The sequence below is a fragment of the Cetorhinus maximus genome, chromosome 15 (assembly GCF_964194155.1).
Source record: "Cetorhinus maximus chromosome 15, sCetMax3.hap1.1, whole genome shotgun sequence".
In the NCBI taxonomy this organism is placed as follows: Eukaryota; Metazoa; Chordata; class Chondrichthyes; order Lamniformes; family Cetorhinidae; genus Cetorhinus; species Cetorhinus maximus.
Genome location: NC_135893.1, coordinates 46,560,399 through 46,581,472, shown reverse-complemented (window position 1 = coordinate 46,581,472; position 21,074 = coordinate 46,560,399). Strand labels below are relative to the sequence as shown.

Here is a 21,074-nt window from a genome sequence, read left to right as displayed (position 1 = left end):
TCGTGTGACATTGTCACATGAGGGGGACATGTTAATAATTTTAATATTTTTCTATTTTTAAAGATTTTTATACTGTCAGTAATCTCCCTGAGATAGCACTTAGTCTCAGGGAGATGTGCGCTCTTTTGTGCGCATACGCAAAAGAGCGCACTTTGACAGATGGGGAATCCCACCCTCCCCCACACAGGAAGCGCACAGCGTTTCCCGTCGGGCAGGCCGCTGGGCGGGCCTTAATTGGCCCGCCCACTTAAAATGGCAGCGGGCCCCGTTACGGCGGCATAGTTCGGCTGCCCGCCCGCCGCCGAGCCGGTGGGGCCCACCCACCCATCAAGGTAAAAATTCTGGCGAATGAAAAGAAGCAGAATGATGTGAGCAACCTAAATTTAATGACTGTTTTTTGATGAAAATTCTTTGTTTTGCCCTTATTTCAGTATACATTTTAATTGTTAGCTTCGTAGGCAAAGCCATTATTTCCCGTATAATTTAAAGTTGTACTGGAAACATTTTAGCTAAATTTTACTGGAGTTCTTGATACATTTGATAATTGAATAGGTATAAAGAATTTACATTAAATTGATTAGCAGAAGTAACTATATTTGAAGCATGATGTTAATAATGTACTGATATATTTGTGCTATTTGTATTGTTACAGTGAGTTACCCTTTTTTCACACTGTGGGATGTGAACAGAGACAAAGTTACAGATGTGATATTTGCATTTAAGTATTCCAACAACACTAACATTAATGGATCATGTGTAGCTGAGGGTAAGGGACTGTTAAAATTATGTAGAACATTTTGTTCCATTTGTATTACGATGGTGCTCAGGCTTCTGAATCTCATAAAACTTACTGTTAAATTTATGCCTTCATATTACAATTTTTCGGATCATGATGTACAAAGCTCTGTAGAATTAAGTCAAACTTATGGAGGTGTCTTAATCATGTATCTCTGGATGGACAGTCCTTGAACTTTATTGGTTGTGACTTCAATCCTATTCTCTTTCTGTGATACTGTTACCACTAACAGGCCTAGTTTGCCACTATTCAGTTTGAAAGAAGCAAAACCAGTGTTCACAGTTTGCATATTTGATATTACATTATTATTTCAATGTATGCAGTTCACAGTATTGAAGGAAAGAGAAAATTTTAAAATAAGCAAGGCACTTTATAACCCTGTTTTCTGTAAAATGCATCCCTTCGTATTCTTATAAAAGTGCCAGCCTATTGCTATGTAATTTACAATCTCTGAAAACAAATTTTCATTTTCCTGTTGCAAATTTTCCTCAGCAATTTCTCCCCAACTGAGTGTATTTAACAAATTGATAAAAACTCATGACAGTGAAAGTTAAATGACAGACTAAACAATATGACCTACTGCATCCAGACAAAGAAAAACATTATTGTGAAGACTTGTGTTTCTGCAGCTCTTTACGGTATGTTCAGACTTGTACGTCTAAAGAAAAGAACAATGAAAATACAGATGAGTTGCTAGTGTAATCTGAGGGAAACAGGTCACAATATCATTGAATATTTTTTCATATTTGTTTTCACAAAACTTTGCGCCTGATTTCTGTTCAAACACAATGCTGATCTTGCAGAGCTGACCTCGAGCTGCAGAGAAGTAATGTAATATTTTATACACACTAAAATGTTTATTTGTACATCAATATTTTGTTAATTTATTTTGCTCTTTTTTTAGGCTTTTCTCCTCTTTGTGCCTATGTGGCTGCTCTATCAGGGACCAATGGGAGTCTCCTGTGGCAGAGAGCTTTGGCAGAGAATATTCAGCATGTGCAATGTGGAATTGAAAATCTAAGTGGTACAAAGTCTTCAGGATGCCTAGTTATTGGAACTCCTCATCTTCTTACTGCAATCAGCTCTTCTGGTATGTATTTCAAAGTAAATCTACCTTTTGGTATTGTTCTCCTGAAGACTTTATCTACTTAATTATTTTAGTTATAGGAAAAGACAGAACCAGTTATTTAAATCGATTAGTTAAATTGAGAAAATTTCTGTCAGTAAGAATAACGTATACACTTTTAAAAATCAAATATTAAATAAAGAAGGTTACACAGTGAGGGAAATACTTTATCCAAGATGGTTATGAAGGAGGCAGATAGATAGGGGATGAGGAGAGAGGATGGAGGAACATGGGGAGACGAGAGGAGGAAAAGTGAGAGAGAAATGGACATTAGATAGTGGACGCCAGTGGACAGAGATGCGGGGGGGGTGCGGGTGAGAGACAAGGAGAAGAGGAAGGGAGCTAGAAATGAGGGGGAATGGGGAGGGAGGTTAATGGGGAGAGGAAAATGGAGCATGGCAAACTTCCAGCTAGAGGAGGAAATACAGTGAGTTCCCTTCCCTTCCTCAAGCCCAGAGATTTTCTTCTAGAGGGTAGCAGTGTTTGTGAGAAACTAGTCTACATTCCTCCAGGAATAGGGAGGTTAATAATAACCTTCTCCCACCCAGGAACCATTTCTCTGCTTACTGAGTAGAGAATGCCTGCATGCAAGCTTCCTCTAACCAAGACTTGATTTTCTGTGCAGTCAGTGAGGGCAGGCATTACCTTTACGGATTCCTAACTAAGATGTTCTGGGAGAAATCGTGGTAAAATTTATGTTAAAAGAGCTATAGAAAATTAAATTCACAGAACAGCAAAACTGAGAATATGATAACATTGTGTTTATGTTACTGGACTAGTGATCCAGAGGCCTGGACTAATGATCTTAAAACATGAGTTCAAATCCCACCAAGGCAGCTGGGAATTCAAATTTAATTAATTTTTAAAAACCTGAAGTAAAATGCTAATCTCAGTAATAGTGACCATAAAATTACTAGATTGTTGTGGAAAAACCCATCTGATTCACTAATGTCCTTGAAGTCAGGAAATCTACTGTCCTTACCCAGTCTAGTTCATACATGACTCTAGACCCACAGCAATGTGGTTGACTCTCAACTGCCCCTGAAATGGCCTAGCAAGCAACTCAGTTGTATTTGAGAATGTGGCTCACCCCACCTTCTCGGGGCAATTAGAGATGGGCAATGAATGCTGGAATTGCCAGTGACATCCACAGGCCATGAATGAATAAAAAATATTGCTGATTAGGATTCAGACAAAGTATTTGAGTCAGCACTTTTTTTTGTCAATGGAAGTTAGGTTAGAAAATCTAGTGAACATTTGCAATAACAGAATTGGTGATGTTTCTACTCGTGAGCTGAACCTGCTGAAAATGTAGCCAGCAGAGAATGAGTAATTGGTTTGATTCACAGACTCACTGACAAACACCTTAAGAGCCAATGAGCTGTTTTACTTAAAATAGAAGAGAAAACAGATAGTTGGACTGTCAGTGAGATTTTAAAGAAAAGGGCTGTGATGTGTCTGGGTCCAGAGTTGTAAGTTATAATGCAGGACGTTGTAATTTAGGTACAAAAGTAAGGCAAAAACAAGTCAGTCAGTCAATTAAAGGGACAGTGTGTGTGGTTTATTAGCTTCAGATTTATCAGTAAATGAGAGTGACTGAAGAAAGTGTGATTTTCTTTGACTGTCACTTGTCAATGAAAGCAGCTTAACGATTTGCATCAGGTCTTGTCCCACTGAAATGTTTCTCAATCTGTCTCCTGAAACAAGTACTCATGACTGAAAGATGCTATGGTGGATTGAGATCACAAATGCATCCAATTGTTACACCTCCAGGATTTTTTTTTTTATTCATTCACGGGATGTGGGCATTGCTGGCTAGGCCAGGATTTATTGCCCATCCCTAATTGCCTTTGAGAAGGTGGTGGTGAGCTGCCTTCTTGAATCGTTGCAGTCCATGTGGTGTAGGTACACCCACAGTGCTGTTAGGGAGGGAGTTCCAGGATTTTGATCTAGCGACATTGAAGAAACGGTGATATATTTTCAAGTCAGAATGGTGTGTGGCCAGGAGGGGAACATCCAGGTGGTGGTGTTCCCATCTATCTGCTGCCCTTGTCCTTCTAGATGGTAGCAGTTGTGAGTTTGGAAGGTGCTGTCAAAAGCAGCTTGGTGAGTCCCTTCAGTGTATCTTGTAGATGGTGCACACTGCTGCCATTGTGCATCGGTGGTGGAGGGAGTAAATGTTTGTGGATGGGGGTGCCAATCAAGCGGACTGCTTTGCCCTGGATGGTGTTGAGTTTCCTGAGTGTTGTTGGAGCTGTACTCATCCAGACAAGTGGAGAATATTTCATCAGACTCCTGACTTGTGCTTTGTAGATGGTGGACAGGCTTTGGGGAGTCAGGAGGTGAGTTACTCACTGCAGAATTCCTAGCCTCTGACCTGCTCTTGTAGCCAGTATTTATATGGCTAGTCCAGTTCAATTTCTGGTCAATGGTAACCCCCCCGGATATTGATAGTGGGGGATTCAACAATGGTAAAGCCATTGAAAGTCATGGGGAGATCGTTAGATTTTCTCTTGTTGAAGATGGTCATTGCCTGGCACTTGTGTGGCATGAATGTTACTTGCCACTTGTCAGCCCAAACCTGGATATTGTCCTGGTCTTGCTGCATTTGGTCATGAACTGCTTCAGTATCTGAGGAGTCGCGAATGGTGCTGAACATGGCGCAATCATCAGTGAACATCCCCACTTCTGACTTTATGATTGAAGGAAGGTCATTGATGAAGCAGCTGAAGATGGTTGAGCCTCGGACACTATCCTGAGGAACCCCTGCAGTGATATCCAGGAATAGGCCTTGAACAACCACAACCATCTTCCTTTTGTGCTAAGTATGACTCTACGAAGCGGAGGGTTTTCCCCCTAATTTCCATTGACTCCAGTTTTGCTCGGGCACCTTGATACTAAATGTGAAGTGAATCAAATTGGCCACCTGCAATGTGGAAAATTTCCCAGGTATGTCCTTGTCACAAAAAGCAGGACAAATCTAATCCTACCAATTACCACCCCATCAGTCTACTCTCAATCATCAGCAAAGCGATAGAAAATGTCGTTGACAGTGCTATGATGTAGCACTTTTTCACCAGTAACCCATTCACTGATGCTCAGTTTGGATTCCGCCAGGGCCATTCAGCTCCTGACCTCATTACATCCTTGGCTTAAATGTGGACAAAAGAGCTGAAGTCCAGAAGTGAGGCAGGAGTGACTGCCCTTGACCAGCCATTTAAATACTGTGGCTACAAGAGCAGATCAGAGGCTGGGAATTCTGCAGAGAGTAACTCACCCCCTGACTCCCCAAAGCCTGCCCATCATCTACAAGGCACAAGTCAGGAATGTGATGGAATACTCTCCACTTGCTTGGATGAGCGCAGTTCCAACAGCACTCGAGGAGCTCAACACCATCCAGAACAAAGCAGCTCATTTGATTGGCACCCCCATCCACCACCTTAAACATTCACTCCCCCCACCACTGACACACAGTGGCAGCAGTGTGTACCATCTACAAGATATACTGCAGCAACTCACCGAGGCTCCTGCAGCAGCACCTTCCAAACCTGTGACCTCTACCATCTAGAAGGACAAAGGCAGGTAGTGGTGTTCCCATGCATCTGCTGCAAGTTCCCCTCCAAGCCATACACCACCCTGACTTGGAACAAAATATCGCTGTTCCTTCACTGTCGCTGGATCAAAATCCTGGAACTCCCTCCCTAACAACACTGGACTGAAGCACTTCAAGAAGGCAGCTCACCACCACCACCTCAAGGTCAATTAGGGATGGGCAATAAATGCTGGTCTAGACAGTGACACCCACATCCCATGAATGAATATTAAAAAAAATTCTTTCCCTATCTTCCTACCCTCATGATAAGGACATCTCGGGCACTGTTTAAAGAAGAGTAAGAAGTTCTCCAAATGACCTGGTCAACAACCCTTCATTAACAAACACTTCAAAATAAATCCACATGGACTGGTCATTAGTCTCATTGCCATTCACGGAAATTTTGCTATTTGAAAAATCCCTTCAAACGAACTCACTATGAAGCATCATACAAAGTTTCAAAGAAGTTGCATATGAATATGTTAAATATGTACAATGGTAAACGACCACAGGAGTTTTTTTACATTTTACGTGTTTATGATGTGTATATTTCAAGTACCATTTTACTGATTTGCTTCTCTTTTATTGCCCTTTTAATGCCTTGTAACCAGAATATAAAATATGGAAGTTTTTGACAGGCAAACTAGAAAAGAGTGGATAACGCAGAAATGTGAAGTTTTCAAAGTATCAATGGCTGGCGATATTCTTTCGAAAAATGCCATGAAGCTATATGCGCTGCTTGATTTTTGTGGACATTTAAAGTGTCTCTTGTGTTTTATTTCAGGAGAAACATTATGGACATTCAACACTAGTTTTGCTGTTGACCTTTCTGTGATTGGTCCTGCATTGATACTTCCAGATCTGGACGGTGATGATGTTGGAGATTTTTTAATCTTTTTTACACCTATTAATCAGGTATGGAAAAGAGACTTCTGCCATTGACTGGTTGAGGTTGTGAAATGCAAACTTGTCATGATAAGTTTAACATGATTGAGATAAGAGTATTTTTGCCTCTTTGTAACTTAGAGCATGTTGCATAGCTGCAGGACTATGGGGAAAGAGTAGAGAGTAGGACTAATTGGATAGCTCTTTCAAAGAGTCAGCACAGACACAATGGGCCAAATGATTCTATATTGTCACTCTTCAGAAATCCTAAATGCATAGGACTGGCAGTATATTGAGCCCTGGAGTTTCCACCCGATTGTGCTGGTCTTTACAACATTACTCATTATCAGTGTAACCAGTGCAAAAAATCATGGAATTTAAGGGCAAACCTTTTAGAAGTAGAAAAATCCCCCAAAATGAGCCATACTTCCTCCCCACCCACCAAGATGAATGAATGACCGCTGGCAGTTTACACTAATGCTGGTTATTTGCAGGTCTCAGAGGAGGCTTTAAAAAGTAAGCTGAAATCTTTGGGTGCAAGAACACTAATAGGTATGCTTTCAAAGGTTTTGAATTTTTTTTTTCCAAATTTACTAAGTAACTCACTACTGTACCCCAAACTAACTAGGAAATAGTTCTGAAATAAAAACAGAAAATGCTGGAAAACTCACATCTGGTAGCATCTGTGGAGATAGAAACATAGTTAATGTTTAAAGCCTATGTGACTCTTCTTCAGAGCTCTGAAAAGATACCACTCTTGTCAAGGATTTTTTCAAAGCAAAATGATTTTTAAAAGATTATGTTTTTTAAAATGCTGCCCGATTGGGTTGGTTCATAGCAGATTTTGTGTTCTGTGATTTGCAATTGGATTTGAGGGGAAAAAATACTTCTCATAATGGGCACAATTTCCAGTGGCATTGCCAGCTGGAACCAGAATAAAAACTACCCCCCACCACCACCACCACCATCCCTGGAACCAAACTCCAAGTGAATAAGTACTACACTGTAATAAAAAACAAAAATGCTGGAAAAACTCAACAGGTCTGATGGCGTCTGTGGAGAGAGAAACCGAGTTAATGTTTCGAGACCGTATGACTCTTCTTCAGAGCTAAAGAGAAGTAGAAATTTATACTGTTTAAGGGGGCTTGAGCAGGTGAAGCTGGACAAAAGGTCAGCGATAGGTGGGGGCTAAGGAGAGATGGACAAAAAGAGAAAGTAAGTGTTAATGGTAGTGGTAAGGGCTAAAGAAGGTGCTGATAGTGGCATAAAGGTAAGAAAGCAGAACAAGAGTTTAGCACTCTGAAAGAACAACATGGAACAAGCAACATGGCCCTTTTGGGGGTGGGCTGGGGGGAGGGAGCAGTGATTGGGGAAAAAAGATAGAAAAAGGGATAAGGGGATAAAAAGGGGGATAAAACAAGTACTACACTGTGTTGTGGTAAACTATAGAGCTTGTTCTCTGTAAGGAGAGATTAAAAAATCTCAGATGATTCACTTTGATAATTCCTAACTACCTAAAGGAAGCCTAATATTAGGCATTATTGGGAGAGGAAAAGCCTGGGAAGAAGTTATTTGGTTCCCTGTTGGCTGTTGAATAAAGGGTGGTTTGATGTGGAGAACCTAAAAAAACAAAATCATTACACTTGAGCCACAAAATTAATTGGTGGGGAGCGGGCAGCAGAACTTTAACCACATGCTGCGATCATTTACTACGCGAAACCGATCAGGAACTGCCTTCAATATTTTTGAGGTGGGGGGAGCGGGGTGGAGAGGAGTGTGAGCGGGGCGAACACGGCCTTCGCGCATACATACTAGTGAGCGCTTCATAATCTCCCTGAAGCACCTCAGATGAAGAGATATGAAAAAAAAAGATAAAGGAAATAAAAATAGAATGAAACGTGTCCAGTCATGTGACTCTGTCTCATGAGCAGGGTCATTTTATTAACGAGAGATTAAAGTTTTTTTATTTTTATTTGCTTTTGGAAACCTCATCCCGCCTGTGGATGAGGTTTCTAAAAAGGTGCAAAGGCCACTTGGCCTTTTTGCAGAAAATTGCTTATAATTAACTTTTTAATGGCCTTAATAGGCCTCTTAATTGTTGGTGGGCACGCTGCCGACTTCGGCATGCGCCCACCGACCGAAATATGGTGCCAGTGCGCAATATATGTAACGCAACATCGCGCGTTATTTGATGCTTGGTCGGGTCGGGCGCATGCCCGCCCGACGAGCTAAAAATTTTACCCATAGAATGTATTACAGAAACAGGCCTTCAGCCCAATTAGTCAATGCCTATGCTTCACTTGTACCTCCTCCCATTTTTCTCATCTAAATCAACCATTAGAATCATCTATAATAAAAACACAAAATGCTGGGAAAATCTCAGCAGGTCTGACAGCATCTGTGGAGAGAGAAACAGAGTTAACATTTAGAATCCATGTGACTTTTCTTCGGAGCTGAAGGACTTGAAACATTAACTCTGTTTCTCTCTCCACAGATGCTGTCACACTTGCTGACTTTTTCCAGGATTTTCTGTTTTCATTTCAGATTTCCAGCATCTGCAGTATTTTGCTTTATCATTGTAATCATCCCTCCGCCTGATATGCTTGTCTAATTTCCCCTTAAATGCATCTATACTATTCACTTCAATCACTATCTGTGGTACCAAGTTCCACATTCTCACCACTCTTTTGGTGAAGAAGGTTCTTCTGAATTCCCAATTGGATTTTTTAATTACTATTTTATATTGATGACCTCCAGTTATGGTCTTTCCCACAAGAGGAAACATTCCCTCTGTATCCACTCTATCAAAACCCATCATAATTTTAAAGACCTTGTTTAGCCCACCTCTCAGCCTTCTTTATTTCAAGAGAAAAGACCCAGCATATCAATTCATTCCTGATATATATACGTAGGCATTTCTGATATCATCCTTGTAAAACTCTATACTCTCTCCAGTGTCTTTATCATAGAATCACAGAATTGTAACGGTGCAGAAGAGGCCATTTAGCCCATCGAGTCTGCACTGGCTCTCCGAAAGAACATTATGACTCAGTGCCATTCTCCTGCCTTTACCCGTAATCCTGCGCATTGTTTCTATTTAAGCAATCACCTAATGCCCTCATGAATGCCTCAATTGAACATGCCTCCACCACACTTATTGGCAGTGCATTCCAGACCCAAACCACTCGCTGTGTGAAAAAGTTTTTTCTCACATCTTTTGCCAATCATTTTAAACCTGTGTCCTCTCGTTGTCAATCCTTTTACGAGTAGGAAAAGTTTCTCCCTATCTACTCTGTCTAGCCCCCTCAATTTTTCAAACACCCCTATCAAATCACCTTGGAGAGAAGGTTAAGAGGAGAACAGGCCCAACTTCTCCAATCTATCTTCATAACTGAAGTTTCTTATCCCTGGAACCATTTTTGTAAACCTCTTCTGCACTCTCTTCAATACGTTCACATCCTTCCTAAAGTGTGTGCCCGGAACTGTGTACACAACTCCAGCTGAGGTCTAAGTAGTGTCCTATAAAAGTTCAACTTAACCTCCTTTCTCTGCCAACTTTCATAACTTATGCACATATACACCTAGGTCCCTCTACTCCTGCACATCCTTTAGAGTTCTACCCCTTATTTTATATTATCTGTCTATGTTCTTCCTACCAAAATGAATCACCTCACACTTCTCTGCATTAAACTTCATCTGCCACCTGTTTGCCCACTCCACCAACTTGTGCATGTCTTTGAAGTTTTACACTGTCCTTCTCAGTTTAAATGCTTTCAAATTTCATATCATTCACAAACTTTGAAATTGTTGCCTTCACACCAAGACCTAGATCATTTATATATATCAGGAAAAGCAAAGGTCCCAATACTGACCCCTGGGGAACTCCACTACAAACCTTCCTCCAGCCTGAAAAATATCCATTGACCATTACTCACGGTTTCCTATTACTCAGCCAATTTTGTATCCATGTTGCTACTGTCCCTTTTATTTCATAAACTATCATTTTTCTCACAAGTCTGTTGTGCAGCACTGTATCGAATGCATTTTGGAATGTATATCACATCAACAGCGTTACCCTCATTAGCCTTCTCAGTTACCTCTTCAAAAAATTCCAGCAAGTAAGTTGAACACGATTTTCCCTTAAGGCTCTTCCTAATCAACCCAGATTTTTCCATGTGACTATTAATTCTATCCTGAATAATTGTTTCTAGAAGCTTCCCCACCACCAAAGTTAAACCGACTAGTCTGTAATTGCTGGGTTTATCCTTACAACCTTCTTTGAACGCGGGCGTAATGTTTGCAATTCTCCAGCCCTCTGGCACCTCCCCTGAGCCTAGGGAAGACTGAAAGATTATTGCCAATGTCCAGGCAATTTCAACTCTCACTTCCTTTAATATCCTTGGATGCATCTCACCCGGTCCCGATGCCTTGTCAACTTTGTAAGTACTGACAGTTTATTCAATATCTGCTTTTTGAACTCTTCTAGTGACAAAGAGTTTCCTCCTCTGTCACCATGGCCTGGATAGCATCTGCTTCCTTGGCAAAGACAGATGCAAATTATTCATTTAACACCTTGCTTCCATGTGTAAATCCCCTTTCTGGTCCCTAATCAGCCCTACTCCTCCTCTTACGACCTTTTTACTATTTATGTGCCTATGGAGCAGGCAGATGGGATCTTGGTTTAACATCTCCTCCAGAAGATGGCAAGTCCGATAGTGCAGCACTCCCCCAGTGCTTCACTGGGGTGTCAGCCTGGGGAACCTTGCGACTCAGAGGTGTGAGTGTTCTCAACTGAGACACAGCTAACAGTTCCAGCAATGGTCATCAGGTAAGTATTAGAAGTGGGAAGCCTGACATTTTTTTCTCTCTCTCTGGTCCAGGCTCAGGGATTGTAAACTGAGCCTCATTGCTCCCATTATCACCCTTGCTCAGATTGGCTAATTGAACACAAAACCAAGAGTCAAACTTGGGCTTTTTTAAAATTCATTCATGGGCTATGAGTGTCGCAGGCGAGGCCAGCATTTATTGCCCATCCCTATTTGCCCTTGAGAAGGTGGTGGTGAGCTGCCTTCTTGAACCGCTGCAGTCCCTGTGGTGTAGGTACACCCACAGTGCTGTTAGGGAATAAGTTCCAGGATTTTGACCCAGTGACAGTGAAAGAACAGTGATATATTTCCAAGTCAAGGTGGTGAATGGCTTGGAGGGGAACTTCCAGATGGTGGTGTTCCCATTCATCTGTTGCACTTGTCCTTCTAGATGGTAGTGGTCACGGGTTTGGAAGGTGCTGTCTAAGGAGGCTTGGTAAGTTCCTGCAGTACATCTTGTAGATGGTACACACTGCTGCTACTGTCTGTCGGTAGTGGAGGGAGTGAATGTTTTTGGATGTGGTGCCAATCAAATGGGCTGCCGTGTTCTGCATGACATCAAGCACTTGAGTGTTGTGGGAGCTGCTCTCATCCAGGTAAGTGGAGAGTATTCCATCAGAATCCAGACTTGTGCCTTGTAGATGGTGGACAGGCTTTGGGGAGTCAGGAGGTGAGTTACGCGCCACAGGATTCCTAGCCTCTGACCTGCTCTTGTAGCCACAATATTTATATGGCTAGTCCAGTTCAGTTTCTGGTCAATGGTAACCCCCAGGATGTTGATTGTGGGATTCAGTGATGGTAATGCCATTAAATGTCATGGGGCAATGGTCGGATTCTCTCTTGTTGGAGATGGTCATTGCCTGGCACTTGTGTGGCGCAAATGTTACTTGCCACTTGTCAGCCCAAGCCCAGATATTATCCAGGACTTGCTGCATTTGGACATGGACTGCTTCAGTATCTGAGAAGTTGTGAATGGTGCTGAACATTGTGCAATCATCAGTGAACATTCCCACTTCTGACCTTATGATGGAAGGAAGGTCATTGATGAAGCAGCTGAAGATGGTTGGGCCTAGGATACTACTTTGAGGAACTCCTGTAGTGATGTCCTGGAGCTGAGATGATTGACCTCCAACAAGCACAATCTTCTTAAACAAAGATAGAAAATGCTGGAAAAACTTAGCAGGTCTGACAACATCTGTAGAGAGAGAAAAAAAACAAAGTTAATATTTCGAGTCCATATGATCCTTCTCCACAAACACCTTTTGTTCTAGGTATGACTCCAACCAGTGGAGAGTTTTCCCCCTGATTCCCATGGACTCCAGTTTTGCTAGGGCTCGGCCAAATGCAGCCTTGATGTCAAGGGCAATCACTCTAACCTCACCTCTGGAGTTCAGCTCTTTTGTCCACATTTGAACCAAGGCTGTAATGAAGTATGGAGCCGAGTTACTCTGGTGGAACCCAAACTGAGTGTCAGTGAGCAGGTTATTTCTAAGCAAGTACTGCTTGATAGCATTGTTGATGACCCCTTCTATCACTTTACTGATGATCGAAAATAGACTGATGGGGCGGTAATTGGATTTCTCCTGCTTTTTGTGTACAGGACATAGCTGGGTAATTTTCCACATTGCCAGGTAGATGCCAATGTTGTAGCTGTGCCAGAACAGCTTAGCTAGGGCCGCGGCAAGTTTGGAGCACAAGTCTTCAGTACTATTGTCGGAATATTCTTACAAAACCATTGGGATCATTTTATCCACCGCAGTAATAGGCTGCTTTCCAAATTGTAAGACAATTGCTAATTTTCTATTATACCATAGTTCCAAGCAATGAAACATTTTTTGTATTTAATGTTATATGAAGTGGAGAGAATATATGTTTAAAGATATAGTTCTGTATTTTCTTTCAGGCTAGCTCTGTCACTGAGTTGATTTTGCAGCTATTGTCTGGAAAGAATGGAGATCTTATTGGTCAGGAGGTGTACCACAATGTTACTGAAAGTCTTGTACCTTTCAGTCCACTGATTCACATTACCAATGCTGGTGCCTACTACATTCTCTTCATTCAAGGTAACATTTTTTTAATTGTGTGATTTTTATGCCCTCTTAATTTTCCCCCTTCCTCTTTCTACCTAACTTTCCCTAAAAGCTGTACCTCATTCTAGCTTACATTGTCACATGTGATATGACCTTCCTTAGCCAAATCACCATTCTTCATGTGAATATAAACAACAAATGTTAATGGATTGTTTAGCAATGAGGCAATCGTAGTGAAGCCCAGGAAACCTGATAATTTTAAGGGATGAAACAAATTAACAAGGGTGAGTATGAGGGAAATTGATCTTGCAAAAATGTGCCAACCATATCTTGGAGATGCATTTTGCAGCTTTATTTTAACGTAATCAGGAGAAACAAAGCCTGCTCTCTGGTTCTTTACCACATCACTGGGAATGTAGATTTATTTACATTGTCTTGTTTATTTCATATTTATGTTACGTATTAGGACCAAAAATCTAGGGTTGGGAATGCACCTTCTGATATTACATCCATTTAAATGGGAAAAATTGTTTTGATGTAAGTCATTTCATTTGGAAAACAGTTTTCCAGTAAAGCATCTAATACTTAAAACAGGGTATTCCTGTTTGAGAAAAGGCCTGTAGATAATATAAAAGGAAAGAGTGAAAGTTTTTAATTATTAATATTGCTTAAAAGACTATTTGTAAAAGATAGAGCTACTCAAAGAAGAGGAGGGAGTGGGATTATCTAATTATACAGGATGAAGGTAAACCAGAAATATTAACTATTTTGTCAAATGATGGTGCAAGTGGGAATGTAGATGTACCAGAGGAGGATGTGGGAAAAATTGTTAGAAGTAACTATAGTAAAGGAATAGGTTCTGAAAAGATTAGAATTTAAAGTGGGACATGATGATTTACATCTGGGCTGTTGAAGAAAGTCAGAAAAGAGATGAGCAGTTCAGCCGTCCATAGATGTGTAAATGGTGCCAGGGGCTGAATGTTTAGTAATGTAATATGTCTGAGCAGAGAGAATGGTGAGTACCTAATATACCATTTGGGTTAATATCAATGGTGGGAAAACTCCTGTTATCCATAATTTACAATTACGTTAATGAGCATGTAAAGATGCATGGGACAAACAAGAACAGACAAAATGCCTCCATTTTCTATCCCACAGTTGTAAAGGCACGTTGTGTTTATCAAGCTTATTAAACATTTTTGAAGAAATTGTATGGGAAAAGCAGTAAATGTAGCGCATATGGATTTTCCAGGAGGTGTTCAACACTTTCCAGCCCATTACTTATTTTATAAACCTCTACTGGGTCACTGTAAGTCTTTGCTGCTCTAAAGAGATAAAGCTCCTTGGGCCTACCTGAGCAGCTATGTTTCTTTAAGCTAGGAGTCACTCTTGAGGCCCATTCTCTAGACTTTTTCCAAGGTCAGTATATTAATCACCATGTGGAGGGCACAAACCGTGATGTGATCTGAACACCAACCTGTATAATGTTACATTGGATATACAGAACAGAAGCAAGCCGTTCAACCCAACCAGTCCATGCCGATGTTTATGATCCACTCGAGGCCGCTCCCATCTTTTCTCATCTACATCTGCCACCATAACCTCTATTCTCTTCTCTCTCATATGTTTGTCTAGCTTCCCCTTAAATGCTTCCATACTATTCGCTTCGAACACTCAGCAAGTTCCACATTCTTACAGTTTCTTCTGAACTCCCTATTTGATTTCCTGTTGACTATCTTATATTGATGGCTTCTAGTTATGCTCTTCCCCACAAGAGGAAACGTTCTCTCTGTATCCATGCAATCAAAACCTTTCATGATTTTAAAAACCTAAGGTCACCCCTCAGCCTTTTTTTTTCAAGAGAGGAGAGACTCAGCCTGATATGTATACTCATGAATTTCTGGTATCATCCTTGTAAATCTACTATGCACCCTGTCCAATGAGTCTATATCCTTTTTAATCATATGGTGACCAGACTGTACTCAGTACTGTAAGTCTAATCTAACCAAGGGGTTATTACTTGGATATTACTTCCAAGTAATAAGTGACCTCCCTATTCTTCCTAACAAAATGTACTACCTCATATTTATCTGTGTTGAATTTCATTTGCCAATTATTTACCCATTCTTAAGTTTATTAATGTCCTGGTGTAATTTGTTCAGTCCTTCTCAGGAACTGTCCTTTGATTTAAAATGAATAGTTCTACAGTGCAATAATTTTACTGATGTTAGCATTAGCTACAGTTTCTCTACATTGGGCATGAGCCTTCAATCATCTGTGCACAATAACACCTAGATCTTTTTCTCTCTTAACCTCTTTCAAATGTTCTTTGCAAATGAAAAGTGTATCCTGCATTGGCCATACAGCCATGCATGATTCCATATTTATCTAAATTAAATATCATTTGTTGTTCTGTGGCCCATTCCCCTAGCACCTACAAACCTTTTGGCATATGATTCACTATGCTATTGTCTTAACTCTTGCACAAATTTGGATAGCATTTGCAAATTTACTGACCATGCTCCCAACATCACTGTCCAGGTCATTAATAAAGACAGTGAACAGTAGTGGGCCTAAAGCCGATCCTTGGGGGACACCACTGGTAACCTACCTCAGAGCTGATTAACTTTCCCTCTTGACTCTTACTAATAGGTCAGGGGCTCAAGCCTCACTGTTGAGCACATATCCTAGGATATCATTTCTGTGCAGCATTATTGGAGGTGGCACCTTTTGCTTGAGAAGTTAAACTGAGATCTCACTGCCTCTCAGGTAAACGTAAAAGATATCACAGTATCATTTGAAGAAAGGTCAAAGGTGTTTTCCTGATGTCCTGGCCGATACCTCCCCTCAACTGCTATCACTAACAGTGATTATTTGATCATTTATCTCACTGCTGTTTGTGGGACATAACTGCCACACAAGTGCCAGGCAATGACCATCTCCAACAAGAGAGAATCTAACCATCTCCCAATGACATTCAATGGCATAACCATCGCTGAATCCTCCACTAGCAACATCCTGGGGGTTACCATTGAGCAGAAACTGAAGTGTATATAAATACTGTGGCTACAAGAGCAGGTCAAGGGTGAGAATCCTGAGACAAATAATTCACCTCCTGACTCCCCAGATCCTGTCCACCATCTACAAGGCACTAATAAGGAGTGTAATGGAATACTCCCCACTTGCCTGGATGAGTGCAGCTCCAGTAACACTCAAGAAGCTCAACACCATCCAGGACAAAGCAGCTTGTTTGATTGGCCACCTTATACATTCCTTCCTTCCTTCCACCACTGATGCATGGTGGCAACAGAGTGTTCTATATGCATGACACACTGCAGCAACTCACCAAGGCTCCTTAGGCGGCACCTTCCAAACCCGTGACCTCCACCACCTAGAAGGACAGGGGCAGCAGATACATGGAAACACCACCACCTGCAAGTTCCCCCCCAAGCAACACAACATCCTGACTTGAAACTATATTGCTGTTCCTTCACTGTCACTGGATCAAAATCTTGGAACTCCCTTCCTAACAGCGCTGTGGGTGTACCTACACCACATGAACTGCAGCAGTTCAAGAAAGCTGCATTTAAAAATGCTGGCCTGGCCAGTAACACTGTTATAATATGGCAGATCATAATTGCCAGGCTGACCAAATCCCAAAGGGAAATTTGGTCAAGCTATCACACAGATTTTGCAATTTATGTTTATTATGAGAAGGTATGTACACTGAAGTCAGAAGTAAAGAGTCCACTACCACCTTTGGAGATTTTAAAGATTAAAATAAAACATTTATTAACAACAGAAGAAAAAAATTAAACCCACAAGCTTACAGCTATACAGTTAAACTTGGGGCAGAATTTTTTACTCGGCGTGCGGGCGCACACCCAACACGCTCAAGCGTAAGCAAGTGATGACGTCAGTATCCCAATGTCGTCGCGCACACGTGCGATATTTCAGTCGGCAAGCGCATGTGAGAGTCGGCAGCGTGCCTGCCAACAATTAAGAGGGCTATTAAGCCAATTAACGGTGCTATTAATTGGGATTTTTCGCTGCCTGTCCAACATTATGGTCGGCGGGCTGGCGAATCGGCCAGGTGGCCTTTGCATTTTTCAGTAAACCTCATCCAAGTGTGGCATGAGGTTTTCGAGATTAATTTAGACCATAAGACATAGGAACAGAAGTAGGCCATTCAGCCCATCGAGTCAGCTCTGCCATTCAATGAGATCGTGGCTGATCTGATAATCCTCAACTCCACTTTCCTTTTCCCCATAACCCTTGATTCCCTTACTGATTAAAAATCTGTCTATCTCAGCCTTAAATATACTTAATGACCCAGCCCTCTACAGTAAATAATTCCACAGATTGACTACCATCTGAGAGAAGAAATTCCTCCTCATCTCTATTTTAATTGGGCGCCCCCTCACTCTGAGATTATGCCCTTTGGTCCTGGACTCTCCCACAAGGGGAAACAACCTCTCAGAATCTATCCTGTCAAGCCCCCTAAGAATCTTATAAGTTCATTTCTCATTCTTCTGAACTCCAATGAGTACAGGCCCAACCTACTCAATCTCTCATAAGAAAATCCCTCCATACCTGGGATCAACCTTGTGAACCTTCTCTGCCTCCAGTGCCAGCATATCTCCCCTTAGATAAGAGGACCAAAACTGTTCACAGTATTCTAGGTGTGGTCCTTGTATAGTTTTAGCAAGACTTCCCTATTTTTATACTCCATTCCCTTTTAATTAAAGGCAAACATTCCATTTGCCTTCCCTATTACCTGTTGAACTTGTATGTTAGCTTTTTGGGATTCATGCACAAGGACTCCCAAATCCTTCTGTGCTGCAACCTTCTGCAGCCTTTCTCCATTTAAATAATATTCAGCTCCTCCATTCTTCCTGCCAAAGTGCATAACCTTACATTTTCCCACATCATATTCCATCTGCCAAGTTTTTGCCCACTCACTTAACCTGTCTATATCCCTCTGTAGGCTCCTTGTGTCATCCTCAACACTTGCCTTCCCACCTATTTTTGCGTCATCTGCAAACTTAGCAATAGTACATTCAGTTCCCTCATCTAAATCATTATTATATATTGTAAATAATTGAGGTCCCAGCACTGATCCCTGTGGCACTCCACTAGTTACAGGTTGCCATCCTGAAAATGCCCCCCTCATCCCAACTCTGTCTTCTATTAGTTAGCCAATCCTGTATCCGTGCTAATATACTACCCCTAACACCATGGGCTCTTATTTATTAAGTAGCCTTATGTGCGGTACCTTATCGAACGCCTTTTGGAATTCCAAATATTTTATATCTTCTGGTTTCCCTTTATCTGTCCTGCTTGCTACCTTCTCAAAGAATTCTAATACATTTGTTAGGCATGATTTCCCCTTCATGAAGCCATGCTGACTCTGCTTGATTAGATTGTGTATTTCTAAATGCTCTGCTATTACATCCTTTATAATAGACTCCAACGTTTTCCCAATGACAGATGTTAAGCTAACTGGCCTATAGTTACCTGTTTATTGTCTCCCTCTCTTTTTGAATATGGGCGTTACATTGGCCGTTCTCCAATCCTCTGGGACTTTTCTAGAACCTAAGGATTCTTGGAAGATTACTACCAGTGCACTCACTATCTCTGTAGCTACTTCCTTTAATATCCTAGGATGCAACCCCTCAGGTCCAGGGAACTTATCGGCCTTTAGCCCCATTAGTTTCCCTCGTCCTTTTTCTCTAGTGATAGTTATTGTATTTATTTCCTACCCCCCCTTTTGCCCCTTGATTATTTAGTATATTTGGAATGCTATTAGTATCTTCTACCATGAAGACTGTAGCAAAGTATTTATTCAACTCCTCTGCCATTTCCTGGTTCCCCATTATTATTTCCCCAGCCTCATTCTCTAAGAGGCCTGTGTTCACTTTGGCCTCTCTCTTCCTTTTTATATATTTAAAGAAGCACTTGCTGTCTATTTTTATATTACTTGCTAGTTTATCCTCAAAGTTTATTTTCTCCCTCTTTTTTTCCTTAGTTATCTTTTGTTGGTTTTTAAAACTTACCCAATCCTCTGGCTTACCACTAATCTTTGCTACGGTTAATGTTTTTTCTTTCAATTTGATACTATCCTTAACTTCCTTGGTTAACCATGGTTGGTTTATTCCGATCCTTGAATCCTTCTTCTTCACTGGGATATATCTTTGTTGAGAGTCATGAACTATTTTCTTAAACGTCTGCCATTGTTCATCAACTGTCTTTTCTGCTAAACTTCTTTCCCAGTCTACTCCAGCCAACTCTGCCCTCATTCCATTGTAATTACCCTAAGTTTAGCACAGTTGTTTCTGACCCAAGTTTCTCACTCCCTGCTGAATGCTAAATTCTACCATATTATGGTCATTGTTTCCTAGGCGATCCTTCACTCTGAGATCATTTATTAAACCTGCCTCATTACACATTACCAGACCCAAAATAGCCTGATCCCTGGTTGGATTCACAACATATTGTTCCAAGGAACTGACCCGAATACAAAAAAAGATAAAAATGTTTGGACACAAATTTCAGCATCCATATGTTTCAGTGACTCATTCTGACGCGTGGGCATTTTTTCCGGATTTTAAAATCTGTTTTTATTAAAGTTAAATTCTTCAGCTCCCTAAGGCAGCTCTCTGCCTTCAGGGAGCTTTCATTCCGTGCTCACCCGCACCCGCACTGACTTCAGCGCCAGCGCTCATCCTCCTCCCGCCCCCACCCCAGTAGTGATGAGCCTTTCAGTATGCCTTTCACATTGGCTGGCCGTTAATTGGCCAGCCAGCATGAATTTGCGGTCAGGGGCTGATAACGGGCAGCGGTCCGTTCCCCGACCGCTCCCGGGCCCACCGATTGCGGCCGCCCGCTGACCCAAAAATTCTGTCCTTAGTTTTATAACAGTTCCCAAAAGATTTCTACTTAACTAGACTTCCAACTATACACCCCTTTCAGGCAACAGTCTGAATAGATTCTTAATCTCTCAAACATCCAGCAGTACTACCAATCACCACTGTTGTTATAAGGGAGGTATTTCACAGCTTCTCTCTCCCTTTCACTAAACAATGGAACTCCAAGGTTTGTAACAAAACCTTGCACTCTGGACCAAGCCAGCACCTCTCTGGGGTGGCTATTGGCCATTTTTCACAGGTATATTTTGCACAATCCACCTCTCAAGATCTCAGAGGGCCATTCCCCATGCAGCTTTCTATCTTCCTTTAAATATATTTTCTCCCTTTTGATCGGTAAATCCCATTGTTTCACCCTAGCTTTGGGAGTTATTTTTCCCAGAATATAAAAATCTTTCACGTTGTCCTTATGGCCAGCACTTTTAGGAAAAAAATGTCCCTTTGAAAATCAAACAACCTCTCAATTTATCTACAAATACAAATTCCATTCACACTGTATCTGCTGAGACTTCATCTTAGCTCACACATCTCCATTTCAAAAATGCCTGCTTTACACTTCATCCCTTTGATGATTCAAACCTTGCGGTCTGACCATCTTTAGTTTAATTAAATTAATCACACAGGCATGCACAAACATACAGACACATACACACACACAAACCTGCTTCAATATCCCACAGTAATATTTGGAAAAAATGATAATTCCTTTACAACACCCTGATCCTGTGAAAGAATAAAAAAGGAGTTCTTTCTTTGAAAAGCTGGTGTAGAATCACCAACATGATCCTAGAGACAGATTATAACAAATGATTGAATGGGACTGTTATCAATGCAGCAGAGAAGGCTAAGAGGAA

The 21,074-nt window shown here is 41.3% G+C and overlaps 1 protein-coding gene across 2 annotated transcripts in view; it reads left to right on the top strand.

Moving 5' to 3' along the window:
• Nucleotides 1-21,074, top strand: part of fam234a (family with sequence similarity 234 member A) — a 44,198-nt gene that overhangs the window by 4,917 nt on the left and 18,207 nt on the right. Inside the window, exons 3-6 of one of the 2 annotated variants that reach the window (XM_078558318.1) lie at nt 653-766; nt 1,701-1,886; nt 6,299-6,429; nt 13,168-13,327. In XM_078558318.1, the coding sequence (XP_078414444.1) occupies nt 653-766; nt 1,701-1,886; nt 6,299-6,429; nt 13,168-13,327 (591 nt within the window). The remainder of the gene's footprint in view (nt 1-652; nt 767-1,700; nt 1,887-6,298; nt 6,430-13,167; nt 13,328-21,074) is intronic. The other variant, XM_078558319.1, reaches the window with a different exon arrangement.